The 12,624-nt window shown below is 47.4% G+C and overlaps 1 protein-coding gene across 1 annotated transcript in view; it reads right to left on the bottom strand.

Moving 5' to 3' along the window:
- Window positions 1–12,624, bottom strand: part of BTK (Bruton tyrosine kinase) — a 32,055-nt gene that overhangs the window by 16,477 nt on the left and 2,954 nt on the right. The window contains exons 2-6 of the mRNA XM_060270245.2: window positions 12,009–12,212; window positions 10,027–10,125; window positions 6,664–6,732; window positions 5,183–5,264; window positions 1,774–1,902 (exon numbers count right to left, since the gene is read on the bottom strand). Of these exons, the coding sequence (XP_060126228.2) occupies window positions 1,774–1,902; window positions 5,183–5,264; window positions 6,664–6,732; window positions 10,027–10,125; window positions 12,009–12,149 (520 nt within the window). The 5' untranslated portion in view covers window positions 12,150–12,212. The remainder of the gene's footprint in view (window positions 1–1,773; window positions 1,903–5,182; window positions 5,265–6,663; window positions 6,733–10,026; window positions 10,126–12,008; window positions 12,213–12,624) is intronic.

Consider the following 12,624-nt stretch of genomic DNA (forward strand, 5'->3'; position numbering starts at 1 on the left):
GTGGGGGATGAGTGCTCAGACCCCTGGGATCTCACTTGTGGGGTGCCTCGGGGTTCTGTCCTCTTCCCCATACTTTTTAACATCTACATGAAGCCACTGAGAGATATCATCAGGAGGTTTGGACTAGGTGTTCATCAGTTTGCAGATGATACCCAGCTCTACCTCTCTTTTTTAAATCAGAACCTGTGAAGGTGATGAAGGTCCTGTGTGAGTGTCTGGAGGCAGTTGGAGGATGAATGGTGGCTAACAGATTGAGGTAGAATCCTGACAAGACAGAAATACTGTTTCTGGGGGACAGGAGGCAGGCAGGTGTGGGGGACTCCCTGGTCCTGAACGGGGTAACTGAGCCTCTGAAGGACCAGGTGTGCAGCCTGGGAGTCATTTTGGACTCACAGCTGTCCATGGAGGTGCAGGGCAATTCTGTGTCCAGGGCAGCTGTCTACCAGCTTCATCTGGTAGGCAGGGTGAGACCCTACCTACCCACAAACTATCTCACCAGAGTGGTACATGCTCTGGTTATCTCCCGCTTGGACTACTGCAATGCACTCTACGTGGGGCTACCTTTGAAGGTGACCCGGAAACTGCAACTAATCCAGAATGCAGCAGCTAGACTGGTGACTGGAAGCGGCTACCGAGACTACATAACACTGGTCCTGAAAGACCTACATTGGATCCCAGCACATGTTTCCGAGCACAATTCAAAGTGTTGCTGCTGACCTTTAAAGCCCTAAATGGCCTCAGCCCACTAGACCTGAAAAAGCGTCTCCACCTCCATTGTTTCTGGCAGTTCCCTCATTGCGAGAAGTGAAGTTACAGGGAACCAGGCAGAGGGCCTTCTCGGTGGTGGCACCCGCCCTATGGAATGCCCTCCCATCAGATGTCAAGGAAATAAACAACTATCTGACTTTTAGAAGACATCTGAAGGCAGCCCTGTTTAGGGAAGTTTTTAATGTCTGGTGTTTTATTGCTTTATTATTATTATTATTATTATTATTAATAATAATTCTGTTGGGAGCTGCCAAGAGAAGCTAGGGAAAGCCAGTCAGATGGGTGGGGTATAAATTACCATCATCATCATCATCATCATGAAACTGCAGTGAAAAAGCCCTGGAAAATAGCATTTGTGGGAAGGGGTATGCAGACAATAATGCTTATAAAAATGACCCAGAACTCTTCTATTATTACATCTGATTATCTGTTTTCAGGAATGCTTTAGACCAGGCATCCCCAAACTGCGGCCCTCCAGATGTTTTGGCCTACAACTCCCATGATCCCTAGCTAACAGGACCAGTGGTCATGGGAATTGTAGTCCAAAACATCTGGAGGGCCGAAGTTTGGGGATGCCTGCTTTAGACCCTCATGAGAGGATTAGGAGCAGCTGCATTTCTAGTCAGCTTTCCAGGTTTGTGCGCCGAAACTAGGCCAAATATGCCAAACTAGACATGACAAAGCAGGCATATGTATATCTTAAATATGTGTCTGCCCCGGTCACAAATAAAGCAAGGGTGAGGTGGAAGTTTCTATTATTTCCATCAGGACTGGAGAACCTGTGTCTCCCCCCCAAAAAAAAACCACAATGTTTTTGGACTCCAGCTCCCATCAGCCCCAGCCAGAATGGTTAGTCGTCAGGAATGAGGGGGGCTGTAGTACAAATATCTGGAGGGCAAAAGGTTCCTTCTCCTGGTTTCACGCAAAGTTGAAGTGAAGTGTACTAACATATGCAAACCACAAGGAAAGATCAGTTAAAAACAAAAAGCTGAAGTGAATTCTTACTTCTACTCTTGCCTCCCAGAATCTGGCAGCCCATGGCCATTTTTGCTGTCTGGGAGCAGCAGAGGTATTGTCCGTCAGTCCAGAAGCAGGGATGATATTTCTGCACCAGGTTGGCATTGTAGCAGATCACTGCAGCAGGAAGAAAGGGTTACTATAGTTTCCGATCTTGTTTGAGTGATGGTATACAGTTCCAGAAAACAAAACAAAAAACCAGGATATTGAAACTCGGTTTGAAGTTGGTCCAATATCTGGGCTTTCTCCAGAACTGCTAGCCATAGTTTCCCAATTAGGATGAAACAGGAAACAACGGTCAATGAGAACTTCCTGGCTTGTTTGCCAGCTTAGATGAAGGAGGAAGTGAAGGGCTTGAATGCGTGGGCAAAAAAAAAAAGGGGGGGTACATTCACATGACGCTTTAGTAAACCAATATATGATGATTCAAATGCGGTCAATCAGATTAAACAGAAGCAAGCAATGTAGATCCCCTCAAATGGGCCATTTGCTTAATCTTGGCCCTGAAGAGGAAGAGTCTTATGGCACATTAAAAATATTAACCCATCCCTGGCACGGGCTGATACCCATCACCAATCCCCACCACTCATCTCTCTGCCCCTTGGTAAGCTTATTTTGGGGGGCATAAGGAGAGTGCTGGGCAAGTCCTAGAGGGAATTTTTGTCAGGGCACCCTCAATCTTTGTGCCAGCCCAGGTCAAGGCTTTACCACCTACCTAACCTATAAAGGTGGAGGAATCTTGATAATGGACTTTCCTAAATATTACATTTATAAACCCGCCTTTCACCCAAAGAGGACAATGTGGCATACTGTATATGACACACACACACACACACACACACACACACACACACACACACACACACCACTCTCCCAATTTTATTATCACAATAACCCTGTGAGGGAGGTTAAGTTGGGAGGCAGTGACTGGCCCAAGGTCACCCAGAGAGCTTCATGGCTACGTAGGGATTTGAAACTTGGCCTCCCAGATCCTAGTCCAATGAACAGCTAGCTACCTTTCTCAGGATTATCTGAGATAAACCCTGTAAACTCAAAGCAATGTAAAATAAATAGAAACCAGTGCAGTAAATCTGCAACTTCCAAAGTGGTTATGTCCTGGGGATCATGCCTAAAGTCAAGTCACATATAGTCAAAGTACATTGGGTGCAGTGGTAGGTGGAATTGCAAAAGTGTGTGTGTGTGTGTGTGTGTGTGTGTGTGTGTGTGTGTGTGTGTGTGTGTTCCCCCCAAATGCCTGCCCACTTTCCACCTCCTTTTAAATTATTTTTGCCAAGATTGTAAAGAGGAACGTACACAAGTTAAATGTGATTGAATCCTGACAAGACAGAAGTACTGTTTCTGGGGGACAGGGGTGGGTGGGTGGTGGTTATTCCCTGGTCCTGAATGGGGTAACTGTGCCTCTGAAGGACCAGGTGCGCAGCCTGGGAGTCATTTTGGACTCACAACTGTCCATGGAGGCATAGGTCAATTCAGTGTCCAGGGCAGCTGTCTACCAGCGCCATCTGGTACACAGGCTGAGACCCTACCTGCCCGTGGACTGTCTTGCCAGAGTGGTACATGCTCTGGTTATCTCCCGCTTGAACTACTGCAATGCTTTCTATGTGGGGCTACCTTTGAAGGTGACCTGGAAACTACAACTAATCCAGAATTCGGCAGCTAGACTGGTGACTGGGAGTGGCCGCCGAGACCACATAACACTAGTCCTGAAAGACCTAGTTTCCAGGCACAATTCAAAGTGTTGGTGCTGACCCTTATAGCCCTAAACCCCTATTGTTCTGCCCAGACACTGAAATCCAGTGCCGAGGGCCTTCTGGCGGTTCCCTCACTGTGAGAAGCAAAGCTACAGGGAACCAGGCAGAGGGCCTTCTCGGTTGTGGCGCCCGCCCTCTGGAACACCCTCTCATAAGATGTCAAAGAAATAAACAACTATCAGACTTTTAGAAGACATCTGAAGGCAGCCTTGTTTAGGGAAGCTTTTAATACTGGAATTATTATTATTATTATTATTATTATTATTATTATTATTATTAATTATTATTATTATTTATACCCCGCCCATCTGGCTGGGTTTCCCCAGCCACTCTGGGCGGCTTCCAACCGAATATTAAAAACAGTACAGCATCAAACATTAAAAACTTCCCTAAACAGGGCCGCCTTCAGTTGTCTTCTAAAAGTAAAATAGTTACTTATTGCCTTGACATCTGCTGGGAGGGTGCCACTACCGAGAAGGCCCTCTGTCTGGGTCCCTACAACTTGGCTTCTTGCAACGAGGGAACCGCCAGAAGGCCCTGAATGGTGGGGGTGGAAACGCTCCTTCAGGTATACAGGACCGAGGCCGTTTAGGGCTTTAAAGGTCAGTACCAACACTTTGAATTGTGCTCGGAAACGTACTGGGAGCCAGTGTAGATCTCTCAGGACCGGTGTTATGTGGTCCCGGCGGCCACTCCCAGTCACTAGTCTAGCTGCCTCATTCTGCTGGAAGCCGCCCAGAGTGGCTGGGGAAATCCAGCCAGATGGGCGAGGTATACATAAATTATTATTATTATTATTATTATTATTATTATTATTATTATTATTATTAGTTGCGGCCTTACTGGGTAAAAAGCTTGACATGTTGATATATGTCAGGCGAGATAAATTATTAAAAGGTAAGACTGCCAGGGTTGTTGGAGAAAGAAATACAATTTTTTTTAGTTATAAAGGCACCCCAGAACGAGGAAACCTGTGTGAGCCTTAGTTAAGTAAGATTATTGGAAGGAAGCATGCAATAACTTTTCTTGTAATCAGGTTATCATTCATGCAACAAACAATTTCTCTCCAGGCTACTGCTCCTCTAGATGACCTGTTTAATAAACATTCATCCAGATTTGCTTCCACATAGTGTACACAGAGGTTAGACTATGTCTGGTCTATATAGAGCAGGGTTTCCCAAACTTGTGCCTCCAGCTGTTTTTGGACTACAACTTCCATCATCCCTAGCTAGCAGGACCAGTGGTCAGGGATGATGGGAACTGTAGTCCAGAAACAGCTGGAAACCCTGTTACAGGCCATTCATTCTGATTTGTCTGCAGGAAAGTTATACAACAGTGAGCATTCATCTGGAATTCATCCTGATTTGCTTACAGGGCATTTATATGCCTTCTTGTTAATATTCATTCTTCTCACACTTTTCAGGGTGCTTCGCCATCACTTTCCTAACAGCAAAAAGTCAGCTGTGTGTGTATGCTTTTAAGTGGCTTTGTCACAAAAGGGCAATGGATTGCTTTAATTCATTTCAAGTGTGCAAACCTAATTTTCTACTATGTGCCTGAATCCTTCCTGCAAAATATTGTTCCTATTTAAAATATCCAGATTTTAACTGGAGAGAGAGACTTACCATTTTTCAACTGGTGAATCCAGCGACTCCTTAACTCCTCTGTTGGAGAGAAGACATAGAGGGGCCCTTCATCATACACCACCTAGCGGGACAGAGTCAGAGCAGCACAGATGAGAGCCACAAATACATTGTACACAGACAATAGTGTCGTATCAAGATGGGAGCCTGAGACAGATGTCCAAGAGACCAATAATGGCAGGTGATTCTTAAATGTACCATGGCTGGTTTACTACTTATTGAAAGAAGGGATGGGAGAAAGAAATTGGATTTTATTTGAATGTAAAGAGGAATGATGTGATTCATGCTTGGTAAACCAATAGGATAACTGAAACGCAATTGTCCTTTGAAGGTTGCATTCTTCTGAAATTTTTGATGGAGTTATCCAACCAAACAATGCATACAAGAAAGCATTCATAAGGGGGAAGTACACACAAAATCCATACTGTCATGAAAATAAGATACAAAAATGCATTTTTGCGCGCATACACACAAAAGTATTTTAATCAAAATTTCAGTCAAAAATGAATCTTAGGAAGAATTCCAACTGAAATGGCAAATCTCCAAAAGGATTTTTAAAATGCAAATTGCTGTGGCAACATGGAGAATTGGATTTAAAACAGGGTAAATGAGAAACAGGGAAACCGAAACTGACAGTTCTGGACTACAAAGACCAATGGTCTGAAAGTCTGCATGGACACACAACACATTTACAGCATTTGACTCCGCCCCCCCACAAAAGAATCCTAGGGATTGTGGTTTTACCCCTTACAGAACTAGTTCCCCAAACCCTTGGCAAACTATAGTTCCCAGAACTCTTGGGCTGTGTTATTTAAATATATGTTGTGTGTGCAGCCAGGGGAAGAGGAACATAAGACTATGATGATTAAGCTTCAGGGCCCCCAAATCCTGGAGGGGCCCCAGAAGTGACTTTGGTCCACATTGCTTACAATTTTTTGGTCCAGTAGAACCAATTTGAGCAGCATGACTCAACCAATTCATTTTTTGTTGTATATATTTCAACATTCCTAAGTTTGACCATCAGTAGCAAGGATGTTGTACAGGTGTGGTGATCTGTCGTTGAACAAGCCCACTGAAGATAACAGTGGTTACCCAGACCTCGTTGCTGGTTGTAAAGGGGTGCCTTGCAACAGTTCAACATTCAGGGCCCCAGAAATGTAGGTCCACCACTGTAAGACTATTAAGTCCAGAGTAGCCCTGTTTAAAGGTATTTTGAGTGAAACCACCCTGCCAACAAATTATTTCACATACTTTTTTTTTTTGTATAAATGTACCTGATAATGTTTTAGCTGTACCTGTAGCTTGACCGTGGGGCAAGATGGTGGAGGACTAATGCAAAAGATTCTGGGAGTCATTAAGGGCAATAAAGTAAGAGACAAGACAGGTACAGACACATTCTCTTGAGTCTGGGACATGTGACCCAAATGTCTATGATGGGGTGGCTAACAGGAAGAACAGCTCACCTGGAAAGGATAGGGGAATCTTTCTATGATGGAGATCTGCTCTGGCTCATTTAGATCTTCTCCTTTTCTCTGTGTGCATGTGAAACAGATGGGACATTAGTATATGGTTACCAGATTTTTTTCAATGAATCCAAGGACACATTTATTTATTTATTGAAGCTGACAAGGGCGTACCCACCGCGGGGCAGGGAGGGGCCGCTGCCCTACTCTAGAGGCAGGGCCGGTCGGGCAGCTGCGGGCAAGAGTGGCGCTGCCGGCGGGGCTGGTGGGCAGAGGCGGAGGACAGCCCAGCGGAGCGCGAGTTCGGCGCCCGCAGCAGTCTCTTGCGCCCGAGCCGTGCGGAGTCCACACAGCCGCGCTGTGTGGGAGGGGGCAAGGGCTGACGCTCCCGACGTTCGGGAGACCTTTGCGCATGCGCAAAGCGGGGCGCATGCGCACAGCGCGGCTGTGGACTCCGGCGGCCGCCGTGCAGGGCGCATGCGCACAGCGCGGCTGTGCTCAAAGGTCTCCCGAACGTCGGGAGTCGTTCAGCGCCTGTCAGACCGCTGCAGCAACGGAGCCTCGGATAGCTTCGCGGAGGCCGGGGCTTTGCTCCAGACCTCCGCGGAGGCCCCGATCCAAGCCTGGTTCCCTTCTCCCCCCCCCCCCGCCCACCCCCAGACTTCCCTCTTCTCCTCTAGGCGGCCGCTGGTTTTCTCCCCTTCGCCGCCGTCGCTTCAGGTTTATTTTGATTTCACCTGGGCTCTGTAGCCCCGCCCACATTCCCACTTTGTGGCCCCTCCCGTGCCTTGGCCCCGCCCCTTCCCCCCCCTAGTTTTGATCCTGGGTACGCCCCTGGAAGCTGAGTAGCAACAGGGAGTCAGTAGTGGGGATGGTGAGGCAAAAGACCCTGGGCCCAAGCACACATGCATATTGTATAAAGGTGCAAAGCCCTTCTTTCGCACCCTGTGGAACATTAATGTGCAGAGTTTTTAAAAAAACTGGGCAATGCCTGACCGTGACTCCAGAGCCCCCCCCCCATCAGTCAAAACAAAGGGGGAAGGGGCAGAAGATCTGTACCACCGGACGTCCCCGGTTCCCCTTCGGCAGTGATGGCGGCTCCAGCAGTCAGCAGCCCGGAACCAACCTGGTAGCGCAGTTGGCTCTGGCTGGCTTCAGGACCTGCTCGCTACCGTGGGGCCCGCCATTTTTCCTCTCCGGAAGTCCCCATGTGATGTGTTGCGTACAAGACACATCATATGGGGACTTCCCAAGAGGAAAAATGGCGGGCGCCACGGCAGCGAGCAGCTCCTGAAGCCAGCCAGAGCCAGCTGCGCTAACAGTCTGGCTCTGGGCTGCTGAGACTGCTGCTGCTGCCACGCTTGCTAGGGATAGATTTGGAATGTCTGGGGACATTCCAGGGACGGAATTTGTCCGGGGACAGATTTGCAAATCCGGGGACTGTCCCTGGGAACCGGGGACATCTGGTAACCCTAGATTAGTACATTAGAGATATTTCCCCTACACACCAAAACTCACGTCCAGGAAACTGTGGGCAGGTGAAAGTGGGTGTTGCTTAAATTTTAAGGTCTCAAATATAGAATAAATATTCATAAATGCACACATATCTAAATATATGAACCATGTGTCTGAAATAGTACAGGAGAGCAATCCTAAAGCCATTTTAACTCTCCCAATGACCTCAAATGCTCCTCTGCAGCAAGGGAGGCAAATTGAGAAAGCCTTCCCATTGTCTTTTTTGGTTGCAGATCCTGTCTTAAGGGTGCATTTGTGTATGAATAGGGTGAGCCTGTGACCTGGACTCAGGAACTAAAGTATCAACCATCACAAAAGAATGGCCAGACTGCCCAGGTAAAGCAATCAGTGACCATTATTGGGTATCCTGGCAAACAGGATTTCTGCTGTATACCACCTCCTTCTGCGATGTATGTATGATGTTTTACAGGTGGCGGTCTTGGGCTTGCTCACCATTGTTCAGGGTTCTCCTCCCTCCTGCGTGTGGTGAGTGGGGACCCTGTTGCAACAGTTCCTTGAATAAAGATCAGGCTTACTAGCTGCTTTGCTTCTCAGTATACTCTGGTTGGCCTCTGTTATTTTCTCCTACCAATAGGGAACCCACTTAAGGACGCTATACGGGCTCTGGAATACTGGTACCCCCATAAAGGAAAAGGAGCAGGTTTTTTTTCTTATAACAGTGGGCAAAGCAATAAATATACATTTTACCTTTGTGAAGTAAGCTAGCTTTTCCACACACCTTCCATTCTCTGCCCTCCATTCACACAATCAAGAGGAATTGTCAGAGTCCAAGGATGCATTCCATCCAGGGCCAGGGTGAGAAGCAGGGGAGCTGGGGAGTGTTCTGATTGGCCCCTGTACCTTTGGTTCCCCATGCAGGCCTAACACTGAAGGGCCATGAGAAGGATTTTTCCCAGTCCTACCTGGAGACTCCAGGGATCAAACCGGGGACCTTCTGCATGCAAAGCAGGTGCTCTGCTCAATCACCTATGCTCCTACACTGAACCTTACAAGCACCTAGCACCAGTAATACATTTGGAACTCCCTGACAGTCCCCAGACTCATTACAGACCCCTTCAAGGGGAATCCCAAAATGCAGGCAGCTGTGTAGGTCCATTATTCTGTGGCCTCCCTTGTGGGTATGGATATTGTCAGGGTGACTCCCTACAGGGATCCTCCCCCAGACATCCTGACCAGCACTTCACCCAGTGACAGCGCAAGCAGCGGGTCAGGAGGAGGGAATGAGGAATGGAGCAGAATGGAGAGGGGGCTCCAATAAGTATCAGAGCCTCAGCACCGACCCAGCTGGCCAGAGGAGGAAGGACAGCGCAGCAAGGTGTCGGAGCCTCTGCAACGCTCCAGCCAAAGGACGGGAGAAGGAACGCAGCCCCTTCTGGCTCCCACGTTGGGTCATGCACCCAGACGTAGGGCAAGGGGGTGGCGTTTTGGGGGTTCCCAGACTATTATGCTGGCGCAAAAACAGACAAGCGCCATTGCTGGGTTCTGAATCAGATTAGGCAGTCATGTTTTCTGTTGTCTCTGCACTGTAAATAGTATGCGCAATAAAGCTCTTAAAGACAGAGCAGGCTGGAGCATCTTTACTCAAGAGTAGCCGCAACAATCCCCTGACAGATATGGACCCTCCACTGACCACAAAGAGACATGTCACAGCTGGTTTAGGGCACTCTCTCTGGATGGCAATTTGATGTAACTGTGGAGCACTGAAAAACAGTGTGGCATTTGCCCCCTCCCAAACGGAATGCATGTATATGCTTAGCAGGAGAATCTTGTGGCTGCTGAGAGCAGGAACATCCTGTCTGGAATGAAGGTGCATTAGCGCTTCATTACCGGGATTCGTCGTTCTGGTGGAGGGTTGTTCTCTGGAGCCACAGTCTCCACACAGGTGATCTTGTCAATGTCCACGGAGCCTTTCTTACTCCCTCGGCGCTGCAAGGAGAAAACAGGAATGCTTTAAGACAGTCCAGCTTTGAGCCAGCACTACTTGCACAGCTAATGACTTAGGGTGGATCTAGACCAGGCATCCCCAAACTTCGGCCCTCCAGATGTTTTGGACTACAGTTCCCATCTTCCCCGAACACTGGTCCTGTTAGCTAGGGATTATGGGAGTTATAGGCCAAAATATCTGGAGGACCGCAGTCTGGGAATACCTGATCTAGACACATCAAAAAAGAAAAGTTTCAGAAAAACGCATTGTAAAGCTCATAATGAGAAATCACATTTCCGATGATCGAACTCCACAGCACCATGTGGTGTCACAGTGTTATAACGCATTTAAAATGCTTTCTTTCTTTTTTTACTAATGTAGCTGAGTCCCTAGGATTAAAACTTGAGTCCATCTGCATGCATCAAAAGAATCACATCCACATGTTGTTGTTGTTGTTGTTTAGTCGTTTAGTCGTGTCCGACTCTTCGTGACCCCATGGACCATAACACGCCAGGCACTCCTGTCTTCCACTGCCTCCCGCAGTTTGGTCAAACTCATGTTCGTAGCTTCAAGAACACTGTCGAACCACCTCGTCCTCTTGTCGTCCCCTTCTCCTTGTGCCCTCAATCTTTCCCAACATCAGGGTCTTTTCCAGGGAGTCTTCTCTTCTCATGAGGTGGCCAAAGTATTGGAGCCTCAGCTTCACGATCTGTCCTTCCAGTGAGCACTCAGGGCTGATTTCCTTAAGAATGGATAGGTTTTGCATAGTCAATGAAGCAGAAGTAGATGTTTTTCTGGATCCATAATCCAGCGCATGTTTGCTATTTGGTCTCTGGTTCCTCTGCCCCTTCAAAATCCAGCTTGCACTTCTGGGAGTTCTCGGTCCACATACTGCCTAAGCCTGCCTTGTAGAATTTTAAGCATAACCTTGCTAGCGTGTGAAATGAGCGCAATCGTGCGTTAGTTGGAGCATTCTTTGGCACTGCCCTTCTTTGGGATTGGGATGTAGACTGATCTTCTCCAATCCTCTGGCCACTGCTGAGTTTTCCAAACTTGCTGGCATATTGGGTGTACCACCTTAACAGCATCATCTTTTAAAATTTTAAATAGTTCAGCTGGAATATCATCACTTCCACTGGCCTTGTTATTAGCAGTGCTTTCTAAGGCCCATTTGACTTCACTCTCCAAGATGTCTGGCTCAAGGTCAGCAACCACACTACCTGGGGTGTACGAGACCTCCACATACCATACATTAAAGCACTATTATGCCACTTTAACAAGACATGGCTTCCCCCAAAGGATCCTGGGGGGCAGAAGTTTGTTAAAGATGCTGAGGGTTGTTAGGAGACCTTACCCCCTATCAAGCTACAATCCCAGGCACCCTTAACAAGCTAAGGTTCCAATTTTAGTATATGTGCTGCGAAAGCGAACACAACAAGCTAAGGTTCCCACGGCTGTAAAAATGGTTTCAAAGCGCTTTGCATGTAACCATGTAGATGTGACAGCACTCAGCCAGTTCAATGGGCCTTAGATCACAATATAAACCCTCAGCTGAGTGCACATAACCAGTGCACATAACCCAAGGCTTGTCCCTTGGGCACCTGAGACAGAAAATCCTACACATACATTTCCCTGTCCCTGTCAGTAAAAATACAGTAACAATAAATTAAATAATTAAACACTTGCTGCCCTTTCATGGCAATTAGAATCAGCAGCTTTAGAGTGGCTAGGTTCAAAAAAGGACAGCATTACTGCATCTTTAGTGACAACTACCTGCTGGAAGTCCCTCTTTAATGCAACTATCAAAGGTGCAGAAGCCCTATTCTCTTTTGCACCTAGCTACCTCGATTCTATCACAGCCAGCTGTCTCTCTTCTGTGACTCACCCCGCGCTCAAAGTCGTACTCATAGTAGGAGAGCTTGCTCTCAGTCAGCAGGAAGAGCCGTTTCTTGAAGTTGAGAGGGGATGTCTTCTTCTTCTGCTGAGAGCGTTTTAGAAAGATGCCCTCCAGGATAACATTCGACATGGCTCACGTCGCCTTCTCCTCCTCCTCCTCCTCCCCTTCCACGGTGGATTCGCTGGACTTCCGCTATCAACAAAAAGGGACAGCTGCAACCATCATCATCATAATACAGACTAGGAAGGAAGCCCTGATTCACAGACTTCTGGGTAAACATGCTTATATTGCACTGTTAATGACCCAAGGCTAGCTAATTCTCTTTCTTATTAAATCAAAATACATTCAGGGTGATAAATATCCAAGATGCACAAACCCAGACCATCTGCAGAAGTCCTTCTCTGGTTGCCCCTGCCAAGTGAGATACTAGGGAAATGGCTTTTTCAGTGGTGGCCCCCTGACTGTGGAATGTTCTCCCTACAAGGTTGCTGGGTGCCTTTTTGGGATCATTTCAGTGCCATGTAAACAAAGGAACTTAGGTACTTAGGAAGTGGCCTTATACCAAGCCACACCATTGGTCCACCTAGCTCAGTATTGTCTACAC

Source organism: Zootoca vivipara, chromosome Z2, assembly GCF_965207765.1.
Source record: "Zootoca vivipara chromosome Z2, rZooViv2.hap1.1, whole genome shotgun sequence".
In the NCBI taxonomy this organism is placed as follows: Eukaryota; Metazoa; Chordata; class Lepidosauria; order Squamata; family Lacertidae; genus Zootoca; species Zootoca vivipara.